The following is a 26,952-nucleotide window of genomic DNA, read 5'->3' on the forward strand; positions in this document are numbered from 1 at the left end:
TCGATAGCTCATCGATAAATATCCAGCGGTGGCTCCGTGATACCCCGACTTGCCGATCTGTCCATGGAAACTATAACCTAAAAACGAAAATGTCGTAATAATTTTTTCGTAGATGTCTTTGTTAGTGTAACAAGTGTGCTTGCCAATTTTCGTGGAAACGGGATGACAGTGCTTCGTCGGTGAAAATAAAACAAAAATAAATATAACACTTGAAGGTAACATTTGTCGTTTGACTTTTTTTTGCATAGATCAAAATACTTAGGCTTTCCTCCTAAAAATTTGCAGGTAACATTTCGGTGTGACAATGATCACATCAATTATTTTGACATTTGAAAAAAACATTTTTGATGAGTAGAAGCATATGCTCCCAAGAGTCGAATTGGATTTCCGACTAAGGAGCTCCAAATCCTCTTTCCAGTATTGTTGTGCAATAAAACTAGTAGAGAGATGTCCAACCCTATGAGCGTTTTGTGTTTTCTACTAGCCATGGTGCACATGTATTGCACGTTTGGAACAAATATATGTCCCATATATACTAATGAGTACGCAAAAACATATTTATAGTTTACACCCTAATAACCATAAAATAACCCATCAATATAGATGCAGGGGACTCATGATTCGAAGTTCTATTTGGCATGTTATCCAAAACGCCCTATATATTTAATATGCGCCACAATTTAAACAAGACAATGATATGTACTAACGAAAGTTCGGTGCACATCATTGTTGCTCTCATCCATAATGTCGATGCTCATGGTGGTAGAGGCAGAGCTACAAAGTTTCTGATGTGCGGGCCACATATTAGTCCCACGTGCTCATTTTTGCTCCTACTCTTTAGAGGTTTATTGCTGGGTTGGGTGGGTCACATCTAGTTTTGACTCTCGCTAGCTCCGCCACTTTTGTAGTGGTTGGCTTATTTTCAGCTGTTCGATGCAAATAGTAACTCTTATAGTAATTTTTATTGCTTGTGCATAGTTGGTGATCATGCAATTCTGTTTTAGTTGCTGAATGGTGAGTTTGTTGTATGGTGATTCATGAAATTGTTTTAAATATATGCAGAATATGCTTGCTCTCATTTATTTGTTTGATTGAATCCATGGACAGTTAGAAATTCTATTACTGCCACAAAACATCCTTTTATTATTGAACTACCGCTCTTTAGCTTCAGACTTCCATTCCTAAAATCGCGCACCCACACCATAGGCCACTAGGAAGTTTTTTTTTTGTTGCATTCATGCACCTAACCGGATATTGTAGCTAGCTATCTAGGCGGGCCGCGGGCTTCTCAAAAAAAAAATCTAGGCGGGCCGCGGAGCACAGTCCGGTCCACCGGATCCGCCGAATGCAACGCTGGCACCTACGCTTCCATTGCTTTGTCGGAAGAACTTGGCGTCGTAGCAGTTGGGCGCAGTGTGAACAATGATTTGGAGAGTTTCGGGGAAAGGGTGCCCATCGAGGTCGACAGCTACGTAACCCTTGATGACAGCGGGTTTGGGGTCGCCGGGTGGCCGTCGTCCGTTGCCCATAACGGTGCCGGTGTGCTTGCCGCCGGGCCATGTGTTGAGCACCGTGCCACCCACCAGGTTGGCAACGGCCTCAGGGAACATCCACCACGGGAAAATGGCCCGAGGGTAGTAGCCGAGGTCCGTGTCGTTCACCAGCACATGCCAAGGCCCAGCAGGGCTCTGCACATCATCCATCCATCCATGCATGGAAAAGGAAAGCTCGTTAACAAAATGAAACTACGTATTTATTATCAACAAAAATCACGGTACATGTACATATACCTTTTGTATACTAACTAGTAAGTATGGCACGGGATCATCTACACCGGATGCACCATTGACGAGGCTAGCGCCCAGGGCGACGGCCCTGCTTGTTTGAACGAACCCTCCGCAGTTCAGGTTGTAGCACAGAGTCTTACCGTCATCCGGCTTTGCACATCAACCAAACAAGATCAGGTCAGATTCATGCAGCTATATATTAGTACTACTCACCATACGAGTACGCATACTCACCGTATAGAATATGTTTAACCGAGGATTATTGTCCTTTTCTGGATAGGCCTGCAGTCAGAACACACTCAGCATGTAAATGTAGTATCATGTTATTAAGTCATAATAATTATAACAAGAATGAGGTAGTATATGGTGCCCACGTGTACGTACAAAGAGGCCAACTGCTATCTGATTGGTGGCGTCGGGTGGTAATATGCCAGGCATGGGCTCGAATTCGGTGCTCTTAGTGCCGGCCAATAGGAGATAGGTCGCGGTGTACTCCGAGCCGTGGACGCGCGCCGGCTTCCACACCGGCAGCTGTACATACGCTCCGCTGTACGGCACGTTGGCAGCAATCGCGAATGCGAACTGCACCCACATCAAAATCAAGGTGAGATCAACGACGACTTGCAAGCATATACAAACGGACAAAATAAGTATACTGATGAGAAAGACCTCGTATCTGGGGCCGGCCGCATTGGCAGCGCCACTCCAAGTGCTAATATTTGCTGCACGTAGCGGCGATGGGAAAAGACTTCCTGTGAGGTAATTAACGGAGGGGTTCGTCCTTAGGATGGGGATGCTCCCTATGGGGCATTGCCTTGTGCCTTTGTTCCATTCCTGCTCCACCGCCGCCGCCTGCGTATCTCCATCTTGTTGCTCAATGCTCAGCCACCGCGCTGGCTATGTCCCTCATTATCTACATGCACCCGCACACACATTTATGCACGGCGTCACTTGATTCAAAAGGAAGAAAAAATGTGCACTAATTTTCTTGGATATGGAGAACAAAAGCAGACCACTCGCGGAAAATTCAGTAGCTAATTATTTGCATGTATAAAATGAGGATCCTTAACCTGGTGTTTCATGTCCTTCAGCAATGGGTTATCCAGGCTCGGTTGCTTATAGATGTCAACGCAGTCAATTATTTCCCCATTTCTGCTCTGCAATATGCATATAGAAAATGATATGCGCATATATAGATATAACAACAGGTCAGAAAGGAAACAAAACTAATGAAAAAAGTATATTCCCGAAAGAACAAAATCGCAAGGATTTGTATAGTTTAGAATCGACTGAACATATATATAGATGGAGATGGATACACGTATATACCTTTATAGTCATCTTAATGTCTTTGGGATCGAATTGTACCGCATCATCAATAACCGCGGCCAGTGCCAACTCTACTGCAAAAACAACCAGCAGAAGTAAGGAGCACCATGACAAGTTCATCGCCTATGTTGCTGACTCTCTATTGTTTTTGAGTTTTGACTGAACCCTGAGATGAACTAATCGATGGATGCTCATATATATAGGCCGGCCGCAGTACTTTTACCAATTCACACTTAGTTGGGCAATAAATGTTGGAAGAGTATAATGACCAAAATATCCTAGGTAAAATACAATGTATATGGTCTGTGTTGAGCTACTAGTGAACAAATAACTCGGTGGAGTAGGGGAAAATGGGAAAATATTGGTCAAATACATTAAAGACCCATAAATTAGCATGTTGTCTCGTATGAGCTGCTAGCTGGCTGTAGTCATTGTAGTAGTACTCCCTCATTTCCGGTTTATAGGGCTTATCTCAAAATCTTAGGTTTCCCATTTTATAAGACTCAGTTTGGTTGTTCCCCATCACAATTTCAGATTCCAAGGTGCATTAAATAATTACATCGTGCATTAAATAATTACATGCAAGTATTAAGAGAAAATTGACCAATGCATGTACTTTATCCTTGCATGCATTGCAATTAATACATTGGTAAACATAAACTTTTGAGGAAAACAAGAACATTAGTTGAGCGCTTTTGCAAATTACAAAAAGTATTCCACCACTCACCATCTATCTTGGTTGGTGAGATTTTTGAATTGAGCCCTATAAACCGGACAGGAGGGAGTAGTAGACAATATGTTGAACTGGCTGCTAGCTGGCTGTCATCTGCACATTCATCTTTTTACTAATTAATTTGACATGTGTTTTATGATGACTTGTCCATAAATGAGTGACGTAAATGGATGTATGAGTTAAAAATTGTACTCATATATATTAGACTTACCTATATAAAAGTTGTACTCAAGAATTATGTCTACTATAAACAGGAAATGATCTCAAGTCCACGAGCAAGATTTTCAATGTCATCGCTGAAACGATGGACTTCAGGTAGGTGCTTTCCTTCTTGGGGCTGTTGATCACATAAATGTCATCTCTATAACATAGTTATTCGAGATCAAGGTGTCGTGTCTCACTGCCTGAATAGCGATAGAGCTATCTGTGTGAACATTTGTTGCAAGAATAATTTGACTACCTATGTTTTTTGTAGCCTGATCCTCATGAGCTATGTACCCCCCCCCCCCCCCCCCCCCCATGTCGGACCACTTCAGGAAACATTTTTGTTTGAAGGACTTAGTTTTTTTAAAGGAAAAAGTCCATTTTAAACCTTGAATTTGTAGAGCCTAGCTAAATCGAACCCTCAACTTCAAATCCCGGTCGTTGGCACTCTGAACTTATCAATCCCGGTCTAAATTGAACCCTGGAGCTATTTGGCGCACCGGGAAAGCGACGATCCTGGGATTGCATCTCTCAGCTTGCTTCTTTGGTGGGCCGACCAGCCTAAAAAATAGTCATGAATTTTTTTACGAATTCGAAAAATTGTGTTTGATATTGAAAAATGTCCGCAAATCAGAAACAATGTATGGAAATAAAAAATATATTATTAAATACGAAAAAACTTCAGGAGTTTGAAAAAATGTTCAGAAATTAAAAATTATAATTAAATACGAAAAAACTTTAGGAGTTTGGAAAAATGTCCATGAAATAAAAAATGGTCGCAAATCAGGAAAAAAGCAGAAATAAAAAACATTCTTAAATTTGAAAAATCTCCAGGAGTTTGGAAAAACCGCGAACTCAAAAATTGTCACAAAATTGAAAAGCTTCTTGCATTTGAAAAAAAAATCGTGAACTCCAAAAATGTTTTGAATATTAAAAACTGTTCACGAATTTGAAAAAAATATCAAGAATTAAAAAATGAAAAAATGTTCACGAACTCAAAAATTGTTTGCATAGTATATGAGATGTACAATGTTTGATTCTTTTTTGAAAACATTGTACATCTCATATACTATTAGACTCACAGAAATTTTGAAAACAATTGTGAATTTGACAAAAAAAGAATCACAAAATGAATTCTTTTATAAAAATTTAATAAATCATGAATAAACATCACAAAATTTAAAAAAATCACGAAGTTAGAAAAAATCATGAATTTCTAAAAGGATCATGAAAAATTGAAAATGTTCACAAAGTTTTAAAAAGTTCACGTGATATGCACTTGAAAAAATTCACAAAATTTATACAATAATTTTTTTGATAAAAACCGACCCTACACCGGACAAAAACAAAAGCATAAAAACGGCCTAAAAGGGCCGTCCTGCTCGAGAGGGGGGAGGGGGGGGGGGTTGTGCCATACCCGACATGCTCTATTTGGGATTCGTGGTGACTATATCTCGTTTTACGCAAGATGGAAGGATCCCTCTTATGAAACATCTGCAGTCACGAACTGGCCCATTAGCACCACTAAAATAGGAGAAATGAAGAAAAAGCGAGGATTTGATCCTAGGTCACGCATGGAGGTGCTAGGTGTTGCATTCATCGTAATATGGGAGGTGCGACTTACTTAAGGGAAAAAGACCCTAGATTTTTTAATTCTCCTTATTTTTCCTTATTTTTTCTTATTTCTTCCCTGGTTTTCTTTGAGGTTTTTTATCATTATATTTGGTTTTTTTCCTTTGTTTTTATTTTTTTATCTTTGTTTCTTCCATGATTTTTATCTGTTTTCCCTTTCTTTCACATTTTCCTTCAATTTTTTTCTTTATCAGTTTTCAAAGTTTTTCCATTCTTTTTGTGTTTGTTTCTTTGGTTTTATTTTTTCGTTTCTTATTACTTTGGTTTATTTTTTTATTTTCATTGGTTTTTCGGTTTTCTTTCTTTGATTTCGTTTTCATTCTACATTTTTCGTATCCAGGACATTTTTTAAATACACATCTAACATTTTTCAAATACGAGATTAATTTTTTTAGAATACATGGTGAACTTTTTATCCATAAAATTTTCAACAATTTTGAAATGCTTGATTAACATTGTCGAAATAAAAGATAAACATTTTTTAATACATGATCAATATTTTTTCTATACACACTAAAAAAATTCAAATGTATGATTAACATTTTCAAAAAGAAGACCGACATTTCTTTAACACCTGGTCAAAATTTTTCTATACACATTTAATATTTTTCAAATGCTTTACTATCTTTTTTATATGGTCAACATTTCTTCTACATAAATTTAATATATATTTTTATTACATGGTCAACATTCTTTCCATATATTTTGACATTTTTTAATTGCTTGGTTAACATTTTTTATTACAAGAACACGCCAGGACTAACGTGAGTCGCTTGAAAGATAGTATAGCCTGAAGATTTTTCTTTCCCCGCATATTACTAGGCTAGGCCATTTCCAACAATCGTTCATGTTACCTTGCTTGCTCATGTTTTTTCCTTTTTTTTGTTTCATCCGTTTTGTTTGTTCCTTCAGACGTTTCATCTGTTTTTTTGTGTTTCCTTTGTTTTTCACAGTTTTCTATGTTTTATTCCAGTTTTCACTGCCTTTTTTTTTATTTATTTTTTCTTTGGTTCCCTTTTGTTCCTTACTCTGTTTTATTGTTTTTTTCTTTCTTCCATTTTCTTTGTTTTTTGTTTCTTTCTTAGTTTTCATCTGTTTTGTTTTGTTTTCCTTGCTTTTTCTTCGTTTCGTGATGGGTTTTAATGGGTTCTTTGGCTTCTTTCTTTTTCTTCATTTTTGAGGAGTTTCTTTCGTTTGTTTCTTCTGTTTCTTTGGTTTTCACTACTTTTCTTTGTTATTTCTTCAAAACATATCTACATTTTTTATAAACATTTATACATTTTACGTAGTAATAAGGTACACGTGCATTGCATGCATGAGATTTAGTAATCAAATTATAAATAAATAACACACTATAGCATGTAAACCTTGAGTCATATATGCGTGATGTAGATGTTCGTTTAATTCTTATAGTTCATCTAGTTCAAAATCAATTAGCAACAACCAGGTTTTTAGACCCAACGACGTGTACTATCACGTTCAACCATCATCTCCTCTTCAACCTCCCGCTTATATGTGACTCAACGGAGTAGCATGGCCTTTCTTATGGCAACTTCTTGGCCGGTAGGAATTTTGATACATCTGCCATTCTGTCAGGAGAGTTGTCGATGATGTGACAAAAGACCCGCCTTCAACTGGAGTCGAGAAGACGCAGGCAGCAAAGCTCAATCATGCGCGCCAACAATGATGACCCACTCCGCCAATTACTCTGTAAGGCCTCCTCCCTTAACTCCTCTCCCACCTTCATACAGGCTAAAAGCAGGGCCGGCCCAGGGCCCAGGCAGGAGGGGGGCCCATGATGTAGTACACACATATAGTATAGCCCAACAAAAAATAGACAAGGAAAAAAAATATGAGATGAGGAAAACAAGATGGGCTCGACCCAGCAGATCACCTGGTAATGTGTAGCGAAGCGTCACACACGCAAGTCACGGCCGCACGATGCACGCGTACATGTGAAACAAACCAATCGGATTTTTTTTGGAAATGGAACAAATCAATCGGTTCGTCTTCGTCGTCTCATCATCCCGTCGCTCCGTCGTTCCTCGCATGGTGCCTCAGCCGCTCGTTGCCTCCGCGGCATGCAGCAGTCCGGCAACTCGGCCTTCTAGCAATACAACAATACGTATGTATGTGAACGCAGGTACGTATCCAATATCCATGTTCGGATGTTCCTGATCCATTCATTCCTACCCTAATTCCAGTAGTTTCTTTAGCACGTATATTAAAAGAATCATCCATGATTCATCCCATGAAGTATCAAAAAATTTATGTATAATTTTCTATTTCAATCTTTCATAGTATGTATTAAATCATCCTAATTTTTTGTCATTCTGTGTACATGTCTAGGGTTCTGATCATCCGATCTATAAAATTATAATTCGTTGTCTACTCTTTGCTTCGTAATATTAGGACATTATCATGCCATGTTGCCTAAGAAGCATTTGTCGGGTGCCGAAAAAAGAAAAAGAAAGAAAGAAATATATCTAAAAATTCAACCACTAAAGGGTTCTTTGACAAAGTATTTTGCATCTTCAAGTATTGTTGATGTCAATGAAGAACATAGGCAAGGAACTAATCCTGAGCATGAAAATTTAGATGTTAAGGTCAATGAAGATGGTGCAAGTACAGAGGAGCAAATAATTTTGTTTCCTATTTGAGGTAATCATGTCATGTTAGTTTTATTTTGCATTGCTTAACAATTATTGTAGTCCAATTTCAAACAAAAGATGTGTGGTTGAAAGTTTACTTTTAATATTATGCAAATGAAGTTATATATACTGTTTATGTATCACGCAAATACATACATATATGTATGGTCTTAAGACTTTGGGGCCCATATCGTCGAGTTCGCCTAGGGCCTCCCGAAACACAGGGCCGGCCAGGGCTAGAAGAGATGAGAGAACCTAGACTTCCTTGAGAAGAGACCTCAAAATAAGCTTATTGACAAGGTTCTGTCCCGAACCTCCAACAACCACTCTCCACTCGGCACACTAACCAAAGCTTAGGTTGGATCTTATGCTCAATTGTCGGGGAGACTAAAGCCTGAGGACTTGATTTCATCAAGGTCGCTTCATGAAGGAAAAAAAAAACTCGAATACAAAAGCCCACAATCTCGCTCGCTACGCTCTATCTTTAGATGTTGGTCGCCATACACGGCCGATCTCACCGTATGATGCACTACCTCTGTAAAGTAATATATGACCTTTTAGGGCATGGCCATCGCTCCAACATGGACCGCTGCCTCACGTGCCCACGTAGGCTCGGATGCCAGATGGATTCAAAGGTGTAGCCCCGCAGGTGGCAGGTGCATCCTACAGAAGAGCTGTCTGCTTTGTCAGAAAAAAGGTAAAGCTAGCAAAAAGATGAGAGGAACTGGGTAAAGAAAGGATAGAGAAAGGCCCCCACTTTGATAGATGCTACTGCAGCCTCCATTGGGCTTTGATCAATCAACTTGGTGGTTTCACCCTCAATTGTACATGCCCTTAGATCACTATAGTTGTTTGTTATCCGTATAAAGCCAAGGGAAAAAAATCGTATGTTCATCCTTTTACTTCATTGGATTTTTTTGAGTCTGATCGTATATATCCATCCTCGTGGTCCAGACGGGGGCACCGTCATCGGTTGCGTACAAAATTTCTTATCCAATGCACACATCGTTGCCAGCACGGCAGACCCTCTCTCACTCTGGTGGCGTGGATGTACATGCCGCGCCAGCAGGAAAAGGAAAAAAAAAACACGCGAAAAGAGGAGGAGGAGGAAGAATTCCATCGACAGCCCTCCCTCGGAACTATCGGATCTCGGGAAGAAGATATATCCATCGCTGGCACCCGTCGTCTTCCTCCCCCTTCTTCCCCATCCCATCTTCGTCCACTCGCGAGCTCGCCATTAATCCCACTCCACTCGGCTCCAGGAGGGCCGGCCGGCGGCCTCCGCTCGAAGTCGAAGGTGCGACGACGTCGTTTTCCACCCGCCCCCACGTCAGCCACTCCACTCCCGGTACTACCAGTACTAGTCAACGCGCCGGTTTAATGCGATTTTCGCCGTTACATTTTTTTTTTGGTAACGGAAGCTGAGAATTCCTGCGGTGGTGTGCGTGCGATCGCAGGAAGGTCCCCCTCTCGCCCCCCGTTAAGATGATGCGGTGCGCCGTGAGGGGCGGCGGTGCTCACGTCGTCATCGGCGAGCGGAGGTCGCCGTCGTCGTCGCCCGGCGGCAGCGGCGGAAGGAGCGTCGTGCGGATGTCGGAGGGCCGCGGCGGGCTCTGCTGCGGCGGCGTGAGGTCGCGCGCGGCGGATCTCGCGGGGCTCGAGATGGGCAGGCCCAGCGCCGGCGCCGCGGGGCTCTTCCGGAGCCCGCGCTACGGCCGCGTGCGCGCCACCGCCTCAGGTGCGTCGCCGTCACTCCCGATTCGGGGTACACAAGCGTGCTTCTGCAATCTGGGGTTTGGTTGTTAGGGGTGATGCAAGCTCCAGCAACAACCTATACCAATCGCCGCCAGATTCCGTGCGATTCTGTGAATATTTGGCAGGGGGAATGTGACGGGGGGTCATGCCTGCTGCGCCGGCCAGCAATTTCGTTGTGAATTCCGCTTTGGGGAAACAGGGATTGCATCCGCGCTGTCTATCCAGTACTAGTACCAGCTGTAGTTGTCGTGGGTGCTGTACTAGTGTGGTTGCCAGCGGACTTGTGACATGCTTATTGGCCGTCTGAGATTCAGCTTCTGGTGTACCATGGGAATGTCCGGGTTGCATAGTAGGCTCCGAATTGTGCAGGATGTTGGTAAAGAGCTTGCGGTTAGCTGCACATGATGCCATGCCAGTGTATTGTCACTGGAATTTTTCAACCGTTTAACCGTGTCAGCTAATCTAGACTCCTTTACCATCTTATATCCAGCTGACCCCGAGGATATTCCATCTGACAAGCTTCAAGCTAAATCATCTGGGAGTGTTCTGCCGTACGTTGGCGTTGCTTGCTTGGGGGCAATTCTGTTTGGCTACCATCTTGGGTATGTTTTTCCCTTTCACTCTACTGTAGCGTAGAAAAATTTCCCATGCATTGCAAGGGGATAAAAGCGCAGTTTCCTGGTCTAATTGTTAACTGACGAATACCAGTGTCTAGCAAAACTGAATATCTCATTTTGAATACATGTGCTTTAGTGTGGTCAATGGCGCGCTTGAATATCTCTCGAAAGATCTTGGGATTGCTGAAAATGCTGTGTTACAAGGTATGCCATTCTTTTACTTACTAGTATAAGCCACACTTCAATTATTGTAGTTTTAGAATCTTTTCGTACATATCTTCTCTTAGTGTCTGCAATAGGGACATCTGAAATGTCAGATCAATTATGTACAACCATTTTTCTTTTGCAAGATACTTGCATACTGTTTTTAAAAGGGATAAAGAATAACATATGCACTAGGACTTTATGCATTATGAGGATTCCATGAGATATCATTTTGCCTATATGCTTCACAATACATCTGCCTTTTCACTCAGGATGGGTGGTTAGCACAACCCTGGCTGGCGCGACAGTAGGTTCTTTTACTGGAGGGGCTTTGGCTGATAAATTAGGGAGAACACGGACATTTATCCTAGATGCCATCCCTCTTGCTGTAGGCGCATTCTTGAGGTGTGTTCTGAGACTGAATTCACTGCTATAACAATTTATGGTTCAAGGTATACTATTGCTATGTAAACCTAACTCGCAAAACATTTGTAGTGCAACAGCTCAAGATGTCCGTACAATGATTATTGGTCGATTACTTGCTGGGATTGGTATTGGGATCTCTTCCGCTCTTGTGCCGCTTTACATATCTGAGGTTTGTGATATCTCAAAATTATCACAACCACTGTTCAGCAACTTCTGCCTGTGATATTGAGAACTTCCCCAGCTGACCTATTTGCACCTTGTCTCAAAATTATCACAACCACTGTTCAGCAACTACTACCTGTGATATTGAACTTTCCCAGCTGACCTATTTGCACCTTGCAGATCTCACCAACTGAAATACGTGGAGCACTTGGTACGATTAATCAACTTTTTATCTGCATTGGAATTCTTGCAGCTTTGGTAGCTGGATTGCCATTAGCACAAAATCCTGCATGGTTAGTTTTCTCCTATCCTCTTTAACTTTGTCACATTCTGTTGGTGCCTTCTGAATTTATTGTGCTTGTGCTTAAAATCTGTTACCAACTTCTGAATTCTCGAAACTTCTAATTTATGAAACCATGATATATCTAAGAGCAATTGTTTTTTGTAATTACAAGGGGGAAACCTCTTTCTTCATTTGTTTGTGAACAAATGCAATTGTAAGGGAGGAAGTCAGAAACAACAGGAATATTTATTTTTAATACATATGACAGAACTAAAGATGCAAATCCCAATAAATCTGGCATGATAAACGTATGAGTTATTCACTTTCTCCTATGTGGTTGTGTGTAATCAGGTGGAGGACAATGTTTGGAATTTCAGTAGTTCCATCTATTTTGCTGGCTCTAGGAATGGCTGTTTCACCTGAAAGCCCTCGCTGGCTATTCCAGGTTTGTGCTGTGCCAATTCTTTCACCATATTTCGTACTCAGGTGCCAACACTATATTTGAGAATAACTTTCATGCGATTAAACGCAGCAAGGAAAGATTTCTCAAGCGGAAGCAGCTATAAAAAAATTGTATGGGAAAGAGAAGGTTACTGAAGTTATGTATGACCTAAAGGCTAGTGGGCAAGGATCTAATGAGCCAGATGCCAGCTGGTTTGATCTATTCAGCAAACGCTATTGGAAAAGTAAAATTTTCTCTGATTGTTTCCCTATACACTATCAAGTCAATGTCTTGGTACAAAGGAATTAGTGATAAAGTTTCATGTGTTGTCTTGATCTTATAGATGCAAGTGGTTTGGGCAAAGCAACTTCTGCCTATCATCTATGACAGTTTTTTTTTTTTTTTGCATAGGAATGATAATAAGAAGAATTACTATGGTTTTTATGCTCTCACATTTGCATAGTTGCTCGATGGAAACTATCATCTCAGGGTTAGCCTAGAACTTTTCCTTGCAAACTGCTTCTACCAACCATGTTCTTTACAGTCCACGATTGAATGAACAATCATGACTGGGGTACATAACTTGGGTAGCAGTTTATAAGTATTCTTCTGATACTCATTTGTGCCTGCGTCATAATTGATAATCATGATGAAATTTTGGTATATGTGTCCTGATATATTCCTCATACTGCAGTTGTGAGTGTGGGAGCGGCACTGTTTTTGTTGCAGCAACTTGCTGGCATAAATGCTGTTGTGTACTACTCTACATCAGTGTTCCGCAGTGCAGGCATTGCATCTGATGTTGCAGCGAGTGCTCTTGTTGGTGCTGCCAATGTTTTTGGTTAGTTCCGTGTTCGTAAGAGTGTTTCGGTAGTAACTTCCAATTCCTTTTCTGAGGTGTATGCATACTTCTCATAGGCACCATGATTGCATCTTCACTGATGGACAAGCAAGGGAGGAAGAGCCTTCTCATAACAAGCTTTTCTGGAATGGTACTGTCTTTTCTACAGTAGTCTGTGTATTTGTGTTTCTCAATGTGCAAATGACTTATGAATTACTGTATCTTCTTTCTCTTTTGAAGGCGGCGTCGATGTTACTCTTGTCATTGTCCTTCACCTGGAAGGCTTTGGCACCTTATTCTGGCACTCTTGCTGTTGTTGGCACTGTCCTGTAAGTAGTTTACATTCACCTAATATGGATTTCTCCTGGTTTTTCTTTATTAAATAATTTTAGCACTTAACTAACTTGAAATCTTGATTGTAATTTTTGTTCAGGTATGTGCTGTCATTCGCTCTTGGAGCTGGCCCTGTTCCAGCTTTGCTCCTTCCTGAAATATTTGCCTCCAGAATAAGGGCCAAGGCTGTAGCATTATCAATGGGCATGCACTGGGTAAGTCTCTAGTGGTCACAGTTGTGACAACTGACAACTGACAAACAGATGTCTGCGCCAACCAATTATATTTTGTACCCTCCTTCAGCAGTATCGCGTATCTTTTAGTACAAAATACAGGTGGTCATATCTTGTCCACTATTAGATAGATGAAACTGGAAGGAGAAGAAAAAGAAAAATGCATTCTGTAACAGTGATAATCCTTTCTACTCCCTCCGTCCCGTAATATAAGATGTTATTACAACTATCGGTTGTTTAGTTGTAATAACTTATATTATGGGACGGAGGGAGTACTTGCTTAGATGATCAATGTTTTGTACTGTCAGACTTAGCCTACTGGCACCAGTGAATCATCACCTGTTCTTTCTCTTTGCAGGTATCCAACTTCTTCATCGGCCTGTACTTCCTGAGCGTCGTCAACAAGTTTGGAATCAGCACCGTGTACTTGGGATTCGCGTCCGTGTGTGCTCTCGCGGTCCTGTACATTGCCGGGAATGTGGTCGAGACCAAGGGGCGATCCCTGGAAGAGATTGAGCGGGAGCTAAGCCCGCCCAGTAAAGCCGATGCTAATGCTTTCTTGGTGAGTGATCAATGAGCACCGAGCAGAAACCATCCTTGGACCTGGGGATGTTGTCTCTGCCTTTTATGAGTAGTTCCTGAAAGAGTAACTCTTCCTGAAATAAGTGAGCCGCAAGATCACCTGACGCCATGCAAACCGCCTGGTGCTCAGGGTGTTGTGGCACCAGTAAAGCTCAGCTATTTCTTGTCACATCTCAAAATCAAAGAGCTTATGTATCATTGCTCCGGGAGGTGCAAGATTTAGGCTGGCTGTTAGCCCTTGGATGTCATCGTTTTTGAGTGTACAGATGATCTCCTTGTATGTGTCGGAAATAAAACTCCGATTTGCCGAATTTCAAAGCGTGATGTGTAATTATGCTTACCAATTGAAAATGCCCTATCTCGTACTGTGTAAATGAGATCCTGATGCAGCGGTAAATCGGTAAGTACTCCACACAGTTCATGTGTTCATTTGCGAGCGGGTGCGTCTAAGTCAAGTGATGGGTGTGTCTAAGTCGAGTGATATAACATGTAAGAAAAAAAAGGTAATTTTTTGCACGGATCTTAATGCAAGATCCGACAAATATAGCATCGATTGAGACTTGGTTTTCTTAGCAATCCCATTTGCGAAATCAGTAATAACCATGTACTGCCAGCAAAGAATTATTAAAAAAAGGGATGTACTACCTACAAAAGAAAAATCACTTCTTTTTTTTTTGCTGGAAGAAATCAAATCATTCGATGAACTCGAGCAGCGTCCTGGCCACCTGGTCCCTCAGCTCGGCGCGCTTCATCCCGGCCTTCAGCTCCGCGCGCCGCTGCTTCCTGACCCTGGCCTCCAGCGCCGCCGCCCTCTCGTCGCCGATCATCCCGAACGCCGTCCTGAGCACCCCGCAGGGCCGCCGAGACGCGATCGCGTCCACCTCCGCGGCGAGGCAGGGGTACAGCGCCTCGAGCTCCGCGAAGCCCCTCCGCTCGTGGTGGCGCCTCGCGGCCTTGTCGGCGGCGCGACGCTCCCGGCGCCGCGCCCTCTCCGCCAGCGTGTCCGCCACCGTGCCCTCCCAGAGGCGCTTGGAGAGCTTGTAGACCCTCATGTCGTCGTCCGTGACGGGGACGGTGCCGCGGGAGAGCCGCCGGACGGAGCCGTAGTATCGGTTGCGCAGGTTAGACACGCGCTCGGCGGCCTGCTCGCCGCTGAACCGGATGCGGCCGGCGAGGGCGGCCGCGAGGTCGTCGCGGGAGGGGAGCTGCCCGCGCCGCTCCCGGTGCGCGACGACGGCCTCCAGGAGGACCACCTCGTCGGCGCTCGGCCAGCTTCGCAGCCGCGCCCCGGTGCCGGTCCGCGGTCGTCGCGGTTTCTTGGCCGCGGGCGCCTCGGCCGCGCCGTCCGAGGAGGACGCGTAAGGTTCGGGAGAGGGCTCGGGAGACGGGGAAGGTGACGGCGGGAGGCTGATGTCGTCGTCCTCGGACGATACGGAGGAGATCGCGGCCTCGTCGGAGGAGGACGACGGAGACATGGGCGGCGGCGGCGGCGGGTGATTGGCGATTTGGGGAGGGGGCGGGGGTTTGCCGGTTTGGACAGTTCGTGGGTGTGTCTGATCTTGTTTTCTTTTTTTGAGGGAAATGTATCTGGATCTTGTAGGTAGGAGAGTTGTAGCTCAACTGGGCCATTAGGCCCAAAATGCCACATTAATTTTCTGGATATTCTCACATTTTATCACAGCGCATAAACACGTTGCAACATGCAAATCGGGCATTACAATTCCCTCCATGTAATTTCCCTGTATTTGATGTTCTTTTCTTGGAGGGAAAACTGCGCGGAGAAGTCAAATAAATACAGGGGGAAACCACTGTAAAAAGAAATAGCAGGCACGCCTCAAAAATTTGTAGAGAGAAACCTGGTTCAACGTTCCAGGAGAGTGACATGGAGAGTGGGTTTTCGAAATCCAGGTGCACTGAAACGAAAAAAAGGCAATACATAAAATAAAATAAAAATAAAAATAAACAGAAATGCCCACAAGGAGCCACCTAGAAGTTCTCCTAAAAAAAACTTAAAAATGCATAAATATCCATCTTTGTTAGTGGTTGGTTATCTAGTTGCTCATGGTACCATTGCACGACAGGTTTTCGACCGTTCGATTTGCGATTCGAGCGGTCTGGGCTGCCCGTTCGGACATAAGAACTATCGGGATTGCAATGCATACTTACAATTTTTCACGTTTTGCCACAAATTGGTCATACGATGACATACGAAGTAAAATAAAACAAATTGGTTTTACAATAGTGAACGTTAAGACTCAGATGGACATATGATTTTTGCTGCTTACCGATATCTCTTTTAAAAATTTATAGAGCTTAAAACAGAGTAGCAGATCGCCTGGCGAGCTATGGTAGAATAGAGCGTAGCACGGCTTGTTGGCTACAGGATTGCGCACCTTGTATCGCCGAGCTTTTGCCAGCTGATTGTAACTCTGCATCTACAGAATAAAACTCCTTATCGTCGCAAAAAAAAAAAGAATGTTACTAGAGTGTGAACAGTAGTTTTGTCACATTTTCCTCATACATTGTCGAAAATGAATTTGTTTTTCTCACAACAAACCCATACCCTGCAAGCTTGCTAGGGCATTGTGTGCAAGTACACTAGTACATTCGAACTTTCAGAATGTTGGGGAAATCGTACTCCTTGTAACAGGCGAAGGAAGGCAAGATGAGCGACATGTTCTTCACTCCCGGCCGCGGAAGCAGATCACCAACCAACGCCGTCATCACGCCCAGATTCGAATTGAATTCTTCCGGAAGCGTCTCTCCCCTTGTCGTCAGTGGTCTCGGCGTGCGGGCCGACGGACCAACCCAAGCTCCCTCCCCTCTCACAACAGGCGCCAATAATCCCAACCCCAACCCCCAAGCCAGAGATAACAACCCCAGCGAGTCGGCGGCAACCCTCCCTCCCGCACCGGTGGAGATGGGCGCCCCCTCGTACCGGCTCGCGGCGGCGGTCACGGGCCCCTCGGGCGCCGAGGCCGAGTTCCTCGTCGTCCGGCAGCTGCCCCCGCCGTCCCCGCCCGGGGGCGAGGAGGAGGGGGAGTACGGGCGCTACGTCGACAGCGACCTCTACGACCTCCCGTCGGCGCCGCTGCGGCGCCTCGCGGAGGGGGAGCCGGCCCGGCCGGGCGTCGCCGTCGCCGGCGCGGAGGCGGACGGCTCCCTCGACCTCTCGCGCCTCGACGTCCCCGCCGCCCTCGATCAGGTGACCCATCGTTACTTCAGTGAAATCTGGTCGCTCTGCTGAGTAGCTTGCAAAATCTGGTGGTATATATCTGGGGGAGCTATGGATTACGAGTTTGTACAAGCCTTGTTTACTTGTCCTAGTAGAACCATAATTTGACAAACGGCAACTGATCTAAGAGATGGGCTCTTCTCACTCGCTAGATTTTGAGCCAATTGGGCCTGACGAATGCAATGTGCGGGGAGTGGAGGCTCCTCAAGCATATTGTGGAAGCAGAGTTTGGCCCGGACGCGGGCGTCAACACGGTGCTCGTCATCACGCCGCTCGAGTCGAAACCGGAGGCATTGCAAGGTCTGCTGCTTCATTTCTTACTAATGCTTGTGTCCAGGAATTTGCCTGGCCACCAAAATCCACCGTAACTCGAGTTGTGCGTTGCAGACTCCTGTAAATGGATGACCAAGGAGGGTGCTCGGGAATTGCTTTCTGACGTGAAAACCGGTGATACTCGAATTGGGCCCTATGTGCACGCTGGATTTGTGAAATCGGAGCTATCGTCAAATTGTACCACTGACTCCACATTGGTCTCCCAGGTCTGTATAATTTTAATTTTGTTTGGATCAAATTTCGGTTTCTAGTCAACTGTCATGCCGATTTGTCTCCTTTTTCCTGAAAAGCAATGTTTGGTGACAGGAGTACCCTCCTGGAATAACCCTTGTACCAATGAAGAGTAGTACCTTACGGCCATTTCGTACGACTAATCTCGTGGTAATACAAGCAACCAGTGGTACATGCGGATCGAAGCGCCCTGATTATTTTGCTTGTGGTGATGCTTTACTGATAGATCCTGGATGTTGCTCACAGGTTCATACAGAGGTAAAAGCAATATCTATGATTACATTCTTTTAGCTCTACATACAGCGACGGGGTGTATATCTTGAGGATGCAGCTTCTGCCTTGGACTTATTTTGTAAAGTATTATTATCTATTTAATTGCTTTGGTTCCTTCCATGGGACTTTGATTATTCAAACCAACTTCTTCGTACTGGCCTCAAAACTACCCCTAGCTTTATGAGGGAAAGAACTTGTGCCTAAAATATTTGCCTATTAGATTAGAATCACCAAGGAATACCAAAGAGTGACACAAGGGGCCAAAAAGCGCTGAATACTTAATGTGAAAACATTCTCTTTTCAGAGTTGCGGCTATCAGTGCAAAGAACACAACTTGGTGCATAATGCCACAAAATTTGGTTCGGGAAAGAATTAACTTGAATTGTTTGAGAAGACTAGATCTGATTTGTGGTGGGTTGTATAACTCTTTAAAATGTGAACTTTAAACTCAAAGTATGTTAGATGACGGATACAAGTTTGCTGTAAATAGTAACAGTTGTGCTTTTTCTTCCCTTGCTGATTTTTCATTTGTCAAAAGTATGGCATTGTTACTCTCACTGTGGAACAAGTTTGAACTTGAAATTTTATACATAAATTAGTAGAATAATTTGAGAAGTATGCCTTCCATTTTATAGATATTTTCTGTTGCTGATTTGGTAATTGGTACCCAAACCAAAAGTGCACAAAATTGTGCTTTGCAATAGACTTTGTTTTTAATCCGTTAGATGATACTGCATGCACAGCTATAGGGCTGTTGGCCTACAACAGTAGTTGTTTATATTGAATACTGTTTTAAGCAGAAACTGTTCATTCTGTCCTAACAAATGATCACATCCCTGCCATCTCCAGCTTGCAGATCTTGTCAATTCCCTTCCAAAGAAGTTATTGGTCCTTGTTACACATCATCATAATGATCATGTTGAGGGTACGTTAGAATGTTTTCTGTAGCACTTCTTAGTTTTTCTGTTGAAAATTAAGATCATATCTGGGAGAAAAAGGAAAAAGTCATGAAGCTGGAAACATATACCATGCTATAGTTCTTTAGCTCCTCATTTGTGTTAATTGTTATCATGCCTATTTGTCCATCGTAAATAAACTGGCTGCATTTGGCTGAATGACTTAGGTCTTTCGGTTGTTCAGAGATGCAATCCTGATGCTGTTCTTTTGACACATGAAAACACGATGAAGCGCATAGGGAAAGGTAACGACTTACACCTTTTTCTAAACCAAAATTGTAAAGGTTGTTATCCACTTTGCCAATTCATATTTGCCTTCCTATTTTTGGAGTACAAAAGTAGTTCAGGAATGAGTTTACTTGGGATAATTCCATTGACATCTAGCAAGTGAAACCCTTCCCTTAGACCTTGTTTTGACCATCCTAAGAGGTTCCTGCTAGTCATAAACCTGTGATTAATGGTGGAAGTAGAGTTTACAAACAAAAGGAGAAAGGGGAAGAAATTTTTATCTAATAAGCAAGAAAATTATTTAATATTTGCAGCACCTTGAATGAATGGAAGGTTTTGACCACTATAAGTTGGGTACCACATGTCAGCGCATTAGTGGTGGAAGGTGGGGCAAGAGAGCCATCAGGCGTACGAGGTGGTTAAAATCATAAAAAACGACAATATCTCTGGTGAAGCTTGCAATGCAACATATCTTCTTGTTTACTTGGATACTCTCTTAGGTATACGGTATACCTTTCTACATGGTCCTCCTCATAGTGGTTTTCACTCTGTCCTGGTATGTTTGGCACTTCTAAGGTGCTGTATTGTTGGATCATTATTCATTATTAAATGTCAAACTATTAGTTTGTTTTAGTTTTGATTGCCTGTGAACGACGGTAGTAATAATCCAATTTTATTTCATTAATTTAGGGTACTCACTAGCCACCATCTTCAACTGCTATATACCATGGCTATCTCTGTGAACTAGCTCAACTTAATACTCATTAATTTATTTGTGCTGTTCATACACATCTTATATTTCATTCGTGCATGGTGTATAGGGAACTGGTCAACCGGCTATACTGCTGTGACTGGTGGTGAAAGCATATGCATAGGTGACCAAGAACTGCAAGTCATTTTTGCTCCTGTAAGCCAGTGTTTTCCTTGGAGAATCGTTCTCTGGTTTTAGCTTATGCCATTGTTTCGTTACCTAGCATGATAATTCCTTTGAACTTTCCAATAATTAAATACTTAATTATGTAACAATTTTTGTGAAGTCCAATGCAAGAACATAAACCCTAATGGTTATAGTAGCATTTGGCAGTCCGACGTATATTGTTTGGTATTTTGCTTCTTGCTGTTCAAATATAGTTGCATGCCATAGTCCATACAGAATGATTATGCCAACCACTGATAATATTTTGCAACGATTATTTTAAGAAAAGATGGTGGCATGACATTTGTTACTTGAATGGATTTACATTTTATAAGAATTAAAGAATGTTAGGACTTCAGAAAAAATAGTAAAATACACAAAACGTAGCATTCCTAACGTTGTTTTGAAGCAAAATAGTAGCAACACTATACATGATCTCTGCATGACCTAGAAAGTATTCTCCGGAAAACAGTTGACTTATACAGCAAACCAATATTCACATTTGAAGAAGTCTATGTTTCTGTTATTCTGTTGAATTAACTATGTGAACTCATAATGGCCGAAGCATACGATTTGTCTATTTTAGAGTTTGGAGTTCATCCATTTACTGGTATGATCTGATCTGAAGCATGTATTCAGCTGTTTCTGTGGAATCTGCATCATATTTTAGACCAGAACATACTGAATTTATTGATTGATACTTCTCTATGTTTTCAATACTAGGGTCATACAGATGGTCATATGGGGCTTCTCCATGTCAATACCAATGCACTAATTGTCGGAGATCATTGCGTAGGGTAAGCATCATTCTTCAGCATATTAGCAGCAGTTGTTGCAGATACTATATGACCATTCTTCACTGATATCTAAATTGATGCAAGTATTAAATCGAACTACCATATCTAAATTGTATTACTTGTTAATGTTATATTTGACGAATGGATAAGACACACGAATAGAATGACCAGCTTCAAGGACTACAACATGCTCGGATTTTTAACTTGTCCCCACTCACTAAAGAAACTACTGGGCTGTCATATATAGGCCATGTATAATGTACAGAGGCTTGTCTATAGACAGCATATTAGACACCCACCAGTTTTTTTAATTTTATTAATAAAAAAGATGCAAGAACTAAAGTACTGACTACTTTTGCTCAAAAGTTATACAGAATAAAATCACACACTAAACAGGCAAGTGATGCTAAATAAAATAAACACTGAGAAGTAATGATGCATAATTTTGCCATTTTCAGGCATGGAAGTGCAATATTGGACAATAGAGCTGGTGGCAACATGAAGGTAACAATGATTTTTGTTTGGAAGCTCATTTCTTGCATTATAACCGAAGTTCGCAAATCGTGGAAAATCTCTCGGTTTCTTTCCCATCTTGTACTTTGTTTCTGTGCTTTACGTTTTCTAGCAATGCTGCCTCGAGAGAGTTGTGTTGTCTAAATCAGAGTTGCATTGGCATAAGGGTGTTCTGAATTATGCAGGACTACTTCCAAACCACATACAAATTCTTGGAGATATCGCCACACGTGCTAATTCCAATGCATGGAAGAATCAACCTATGGCCCAAGCATATGCTTTGTGGATATCTCAAGTATGGAATTAATCGCTACTGCAAACTTTGTCTACACTTCACATGTTCTATGGTTGAACAAGTTCATTTTTAGCAGAATATAAGATGAACTTTATAGTTTCAGATTTGTCGAATCAATTCAAATGTAGTCTGTTCCTTTGTTGCAACTTTTCCTGTTTCTTCTAAAAAGTGGCCTATTATCGTTTTCTACATACCCACCTCTTGATGGATGCACAATTATGTTGTTATTTCTTCATCTTTGTTCGTACCTGATAGTACGATACAGTTATCTGTTTGTAGATACTGCAGACATTAGCTCAGATGTAATGTGCATCTTACTGAATTTGTAGGAATCGAAAGGCTAGAGAAGCCTCCATTCTGCAATCCATAGAGAATGGTGCTCAAACTTTGTTTGATATAGTTTCAAAGACTTACTGTGATGTAGACAGGAAATTATGGATTCCTGCGTCCTTTAATGTTCGCCTTCATGTTGATCATCTGAACTCTCAACAGAAACTTCCCAAGGTGAGTGAAAACTGCACTCAACTTCTGTATGTTTCATGATTAATCCAGAGTAAAGAGCCTGTATGTTCCATAATTAATACATGAAAAAAGACTACAAGTGAGTGGTTACCATTTTGAGAGCTTTTCCTCCTGTGGGCTCTGAAAATTCAAAGAAACACAATAACACATCAAATTTCAGAATATTTTTTGTTTGATATTGTAGAAATATTTATAACCTATACTAGTGCAGACCTGTAGGGGAAGTATTATGGGACGAAAATTTAGCCAGATGCAAATCAGAATGCACCTGAATGTTTTCTGCAATATTTTACACTGTAACAATATCTTCGACGAAAAAACACATCGAAATATTCTGAAAACTGTCTGCAACTTCTCACGTTTCCTTATTTGACAAGCATGCTCTTGTTAGAACCAGTTATTCATTGATTCTGATGATGCTTCAATTTAATTTTCTTGGGGATCACCATGCAGGATTTCTCCTTAGAAATGTTCAGTGGAAGTTGCGATGAATTTATGTCTAGCCTGCAGCAGTGACCATGAGTGTGAGAAGTAAATCGAATGCTCCTTCTGAGTTTGTATTCCATCTAGGCTGCTCTGTTGAGTTCTCTGGCGTTTTTGTGCACAAAACTAAACAAAGTGATAATGGGGGTTATGTTATTGAATAAACCGAAACGTTTTAGCTATTATCAGAAGTGTACATACATATCGAGAAGCCCCATTGATATAACATGTTACTCAATTTATGCAGGACTTCTCAACGGAAAAGTTTGAATCGAGCTGCGGAGCACATTTCATATTTCGGTGGGGCGTGGCGTATGCCCAAGCCAGGAGCTCACCCGCCCTCATCATCGCGGCAAGTGCCCTCGCCGCTGGTGGTCTGGCAATTGTGTATGCCCTCAGAAGGAGCAACGTCAACCAGCCCTAGGATTCTTCTCCGAGACCCGGCAATCCCCATCCGCGTACACGCGTCTGTCGACCTACGATCGTGCTGTGAGTCAGACTGTAAACTCCCAAGATTGTTCGTAATTGCACATTTGTGAACTTTGCTCCGTATACACACAACGCAAGGGAGAAGCTCCCGGTGCTACGTTGGGTTCCTCCTAATCCACAGGTACTTTCGACCTAGAGATCCATGTGTAGGTTAATCGAATACAGAGACTTTTGACTTTGTTCTAAAATAAAACCCGCACTGACCTGGGTCTAGGTTTCAGCTGTCGGCCCAGTTGCCAATTTGTGAGAAGACCAGGAGTGGCCATGTTTACAACTGTACATGTGAAGAGAATTGCTTCCTTGGCAATTACTACCGCTGACAAAATTAAAAGTATGTGTACAAACTTATGCAAAGAGCAAGCGATGTTCGCCAAAGCATCAGGGTGGCCGGTTGCGCGTGTCTGCCTGCCGTAGCTGTAGCTGGTTATGAAGGAAAGAGTGCCTGGAAGTCCCACTCCGGTCTTTGTCGGCCTGACGAGGGAAAGGGGGAGAAGGAGAGGCTCTAAAGACATAGAATGGTTGATGCCGGAGCAGGAGGGGACGGTGCAAGAGTTGCTCTAAAGAGAACAAGCTAGAGATGGAAAAAGAGTGACTGATACTTTTTCTCTCAAATAAAAGAAAGAAAATAATGCCTGATACGTACTCCATCTGTTTTAAAATAGATGACTCAACTTTATACTAGTATAAAGTCTTTATACTAGTAATAGATGATTCAACTTTGTACTAACTTTATACTAGTATAAAGACTTTATGTTAGTATAAAGTTGAGTCATTTATTTTAAAACGGAGGGAGTACTAGGTTGCTTTCGTGCTAATTACCACCGCTGCCGAAAGTAGCACTGTTAGGAGTGATACCGACTTCTGCATGTAGTGGAATTAGCAGAGCAGCAAGGATGGACGGTTGCACGTGTCTCCCGGACGTAGCTGTGGCCCAGTGTTCCATGTATGTAGTATAAGTAACCAAGAGCTGCATTTCTTTATGCCCGACGTAGCATGGCGAGCAGCAGCACGGCCAAGCCCATGGAAGCCCTCCCTTCCGGTTCCGGGAGCATCCTCTCCAATGTGGTCACCGTCCTGCTGCTCCTCTCCTTGGGCTTCGTCTTCGGCATGGTGTACAACGCCAACTTCCAGGAATCCTACCTCACGCCCTTCCTGCAGCCGCTGCCTTCTCTCCTACGGCCATCGCCGACTCCGGTGGTAGCGTCCGGCGTCGGGCCACCGTCGCCCTCTCCCACGTCGTCGTCGCAGTCCCCGCCGGCGCGAATGGGGTTCGTCGACTTCCTCGCGCCGAGCGGCGGCGGCCTCACGCACAACATGACCGACGAGGAGCTCTTCTGGAGGGCGTCCATGGTGCCCAGGGTCGCTCGCGCGCCGCGACGCATCGTGCCCAAGGTGGCCTTCCTGTTCCTGGTGACCGGGGACATGCCGCTGCGGCCGTTGTGGGAGAAGTTCTTCGCCGGGCACGAGGGGCTCTACTCCATCTACGTCCACGCCAGTCCCGCCTACACCGGCTCGCCGCCGGCCGACTCCGTCTTCTACGGCCGTATGATCCCGAGCCAGGTAACCAGCAAAATGCAAAATTGAAATAAGAAAAAACGGTGCACACACACCAAAAAAATAGTAGTTGCGGTGAGCGTGGATCTAACACGCGACCTTCAGATCTTCAGTCTGACGCTCTCCCAACTGAGCTATCCCCGCTAGTGTTAATTTCCATGACAATAAGCTTTATTTAGAGGTGTTGCGCAGATAATTTCCATCCAGGCATTCTATGTTGGCACACAAACTTTCGCAAAGAAAGACATTTTTTTTGTGTCATGTATAAAAAAAATGTCTTGTCACTAGCTGTAATCAAGCATTGAAATTGTCCTTTTACACAAACCACAAAAAATGTCCATTTTCACTGAAACTTTGTGCACGATCATATAATGTCCGGATGTACATGCAGGATTTCTTCTCGAAATGTTTTAACTTTTTAAAATGTGTATTCACCTATGAGCCAAAGTGAATTTCTGACTATATTTTTTATACACGCAGAACACGAGCTGGGGCAACATGAACCTGGTCGACGCCGAGCGACGGCTGCTGGGGACGGCGCTGCTGGACCTCGGTAACGCGCGGTTCGCTCTGCTATCGGAGACGTGCATCCCTCTCCTCTCCTTCCCGGCCGCCTACGCCTTCCTCATCGGCGCCAACGCCAGCTTCATCGACAGCTTCCCCACCCGCGCGCGGCACGCGCCCTTTTTCCTCCGCCGCAACATAAGCCGCGCGCAGTGGCGCAAGGGGTCGCAGTGGTTCGAGATGGATCGGGAGCTCGCCATTGACGTCGTCGCCGAGGAGCGGTACATGGCCGTGTTCCGCGGCGACCACGGCATCGCCAACATGTTGGAGCACTACATGCCGACGCTGGTGACCCTGCTGGGCTGGGGCGTGCGCGCTGCCAACCGGACCCTCACGTACACCGACTGGCCGAGACCGGGCCCGCACCCGGCGAGCTACGACGTGAGGGACGTCACGCCGGAGCTGCTGGGGGGGATGAGGCGAGGGAACGGGGAGTGCGGCTACGGCGCCGGCGGGGCGGTTGAGTTCTGCTTCATGTTCGCGCGCAAGTTCTCCGGGGACGCGCTCGGCAAGCTGCTTGAGCTCGCTCCTAAGGTCATGGGGTTTGGTTGAAATTTTGTATGTATAATAGCCGCTAGTTCGTGTGTGTTTTTTTCACAAAAGAAAAGGTTGTATTTGAATTTTTTTACGGAAGGCCATGGCGGTTTATTGATTATGTTGTTAGGAAAAATGATTGAAATTATTATTGATCAAACTTATGCATTATTTTAGTATTAGTACTTTATAAATTATTTTTTTATCATTTACCTACTTGAGGACGAGCAGAAATTAAGCTTGTGATGTTGATACGTCTCCAACGTATTTATAATTTATTAAGTGTTCATGCCATATTTACAATAAATTTATATGGTTTTGTTGTACTTTTATATTATTTTTCTAGACTAACATATTAATCTAGTGCGCAGTGTCACTTCCTGTTTTTTTGCCTATTTCTTTGTTTTGCATAAAACTATACCAAACGAGGTCCAAACGCGATAAAAATTTACGGTGATTTTTTATGAAGGAAAAGAGACCAACGAAAGCTTCGGGGAAGGACTAGAAGATACCCATGGGAGCCACAAGCTCAAGCGGCGTGCCCTCCCCCGGGGCACGGTACCTGAGCTTGTGGCCCCCCAGGAACCCTCCTGGCGTGATTCCAACACTAAGAAATCCTATAACAGCGTGTTTGGTAATAACAGGGAAAGGGAATGGGAGTTTAGAGATGGGAGTTTGCGAGCGGATTAGACATGGGAAATTGATTTTAAGTCCCATTCCTCTGTTTGGCATGTGAAGGCAATTAGAAGTGGGATTTTAAGAGGGAGTTAACTGCCCCTGTTTGATTGGTGGGATTAGGCAGGAGAATGCCTTCC

General features: G+C 43.2%; 4 protein-coding genes and 1 non-coding gene across 11 annotated transcripts; 3 read left to right on the forward strand and 2 right to left on the reverse strand.

Annotated features, from left to right (window-relative positions):
- The first annotated feature begins 9,314 nt into the window (after positions 1 to 9,314).
- On the forward strand, positions 9,315 to 14,525 carry PGLCT (plastidic GLC translocator). Of its 2 annotated transcripts, none has more exons than XM_087546024.1 (14): positions 9,315 to 9,627; positions 9,793 to 10,074; positions 10,582 to 10,693; positions 10,845 to 10,912; positions 11,185 to 11,317; positions 11,408 to 11,507; positions 11,681 to 11,793; positions 12,135 to 12,228; positions 12,316 to 12,469; positions 12,920 to 13,066; positions 13,144 to 13,217; positions 13,307 to 13,395; positions 13,500 to 13,614; positions 13,991 to 14,525. In XM_087546024.1, the coding sequence occupies exons 1-14, from the start codon at positions 9,333 to 9,335 to the stop codon at positions 14,207 to 14,209; spliced, it is 1,995 nt and encodes a 664-aa protein (XP_087402150.1). In that variant the 5' UTR covers positions 9,315 to 9,332; the 3' UTR covers positions 14,210 to 14,525. The 2 variants fall into 2 exon arrangements, with proteins under 2 accessions (XP_087402150.1, XP_048561407.2); XM_048705450.2 differs by having other exon boundaries at positions 9,466 to 9,684; positions 9,794 to 10,074.
- A 153-nt stretch (positions 14,526 to 14,678) lies between these two features.
- On the reverse strand, positions 14,679 to 15,919 carry LOC125542413 (uncharacterized). Its single transcript, XM_048705451.2, has one exon. The coding sequence runs from the start codon at positions 15,687 to 15,689 to the stop codon at positions 14,907 to 14,909; it is 783 nt and encodes a 260-aa protein (XP_048561408.2). The 5' UTR covers positions 15,690 to 15,919; the 3' UTR covers positions 14,679 to 14,906.
- A 933-nt stretch (positions 15,920 to 16,852) lies between these two features.
- LOC125542414 (Metallo-hydrolase/oxidoreductase superfamily protein) lies at positions 16,853 to 23,705 on the forward strand. 6 transcript variants are annotated; one of them, XM_048705453.2, is made up of 13 exons: positions 16,853 to 17,419; positions 17,602 to 17,749; positions 17,837 to 17,988; positions 18,089 to 18,271; positions 19,136 to 19,211; positions 19,410 to 19,487; positions 20,292 to 20,377; positions 21,110 to 21,183; positions 21,642 to 21,687; positions 21,882 to 21,991; positions 22,321 to 22,495; positions 22,967 to 23,037; positions 23,244 to 23,705. In XM_048705453.2, exons 1-12 carry the CDS (start codon positions 16,880 to 16,882, stop codon positions 23,027 to 23,029), a joined length of 1,731 nt encoding a protein of 576 aa, XP_048561410.2. In that variant the 5' UTR covers positions 16,853 to 16,879; the 3' UTR covers positions 23,030 to 23,037; positions 23,244 to 23,705. The 6 variants fall into 6 exon arrangements, with proteins under 6 accessions (XP_048561410.2, XP_048561411.2, XP_048561413.2 ...); XM_048705454.2 differs by having other exon boundaries at positions 22,967 to 23,044; positions 23,244 to 23,410; XM_048705456.2 differs by having other exon boundaries at positions 22,967 to 23,066; positions 23,244 to 23,382.
- Positions 23,706 to 23,927: 222 nt separating this feature from the next.
- Positions 23,928 to 26,319, forward strand: LOC125542416 (glycosyltransferase BC10). The gene is made up of 2 exons (XM_048705457.2): positions 23,928 to 25,045; positions 25,520 to 26,319. The coding sequence occupies exons 1-2, from the start codon at positions 24,479 to 24,481 to the stop codon at positions 26,153 to 26,155; spliced, it is 1,203 nt and encodes a 400-aa protein (XP_048561414.1). The 5' UTR covers positions 23,928 to 24,478; the 3' UTR covers positions 26,156 to 26,319.
- TRNAF-GAA (transfer RNA phenylalanine (anticodon GAA)) lies at positions 25,111 to 25,183 on the reverse strand. The gene has a single exon. It is a non-coding gene; the product is annotated as a tRNA-Phe (tRNA).
- Positions 26,320 to 26,952: the final 633 nt, after the last annotated feature.

Source organism: Triticum urartu, chromosome 3A, assembly GCF_056163025.1.
Source record: "Triticum urartu cultivar PI428250 chromosome 3A, HENAU_Tu73, whole genome shotgun sequence".
Lineage (NCBI taxonomy): Eukaryota > Viridiplantae > Streptophyta > Magnoliopsida > Poales > Poaceae > Triticum > Triticum urartu.

What these genes read in the sequence shown, in the direction of transcription:
- PGLCT (XM_087546024.1), top strand. Translation starts at nt 9,333, where the DNA reads ATGCACACATCGTTGCCAGCACGGCAGACCCTCTCTCACTCTGGTGGC. An exon ending in CGTGCGCGCCACCGCCTCAG is followed by an intron (nt 10,075 to 10,581) that starts GTGCGTCGCCGT and finishes TCTTATATCCAG; the next exon opens with CTGACCCCGAGGATATTCCA. An exon ending in CAGCAAACGCTATTGGAAAA is followed by an intron (nt 12,470 to 12,919) that starts GTAAAATTTTCT and finishes CTCATACTGCAG; the next exon opens with TTGTGAGTGTGGGAGCGGCA.
- LOC125542413 (XM_048705451.2), bottom strand. Translation starts at nt 15,689, where the DNA reads ATGTCTCCGTCGTCCTCCTCCGACGAGGCCGCGATCTCCTCCGTATCG.
- LOC125542414 (XM_048705452.2), top strand. Translation starts at nt 16,880, where the DNA reads ATGAGCGACATGTTCTTCACTCCCGGCCGCGGAAGCAGATCACCAACC. An exon ending in TCCCCGCCGCCCTCGATCAG is followed by an intron (nt 17,420 to 17,601) that starts GTGACCCATCGT and finishes CTCACTCGCTAG; the next exon opens with ATTTTGAGCCAATTGGGCCT. An exon ending in TCATAATGATCATGTTGAGG is followed by an intron (nt 19,212 to 19,409) that starts GTACGTTAGAAT and finishes TGAATGACTTAG; the next exon opens with GTCTTTCGGTTGTTCAGAGA.
- LOC125542416 (XM_048705457.2), top strand. Translation starts at nt 24,479, where the DNA reads ATGGCGAGCAGCAGCACGGCCAAGCCCATGGAAGCCCTCCCTTCCGGT. An exon ending in GCCGTATGATCCCGAGCCAG is followed by an intron (nt 25,046 to 25,519) that starts GTAACCAGCAAA and finishes TTATACACGCAG; the next exon opens with AACACGAGCTGGGGCAACAT.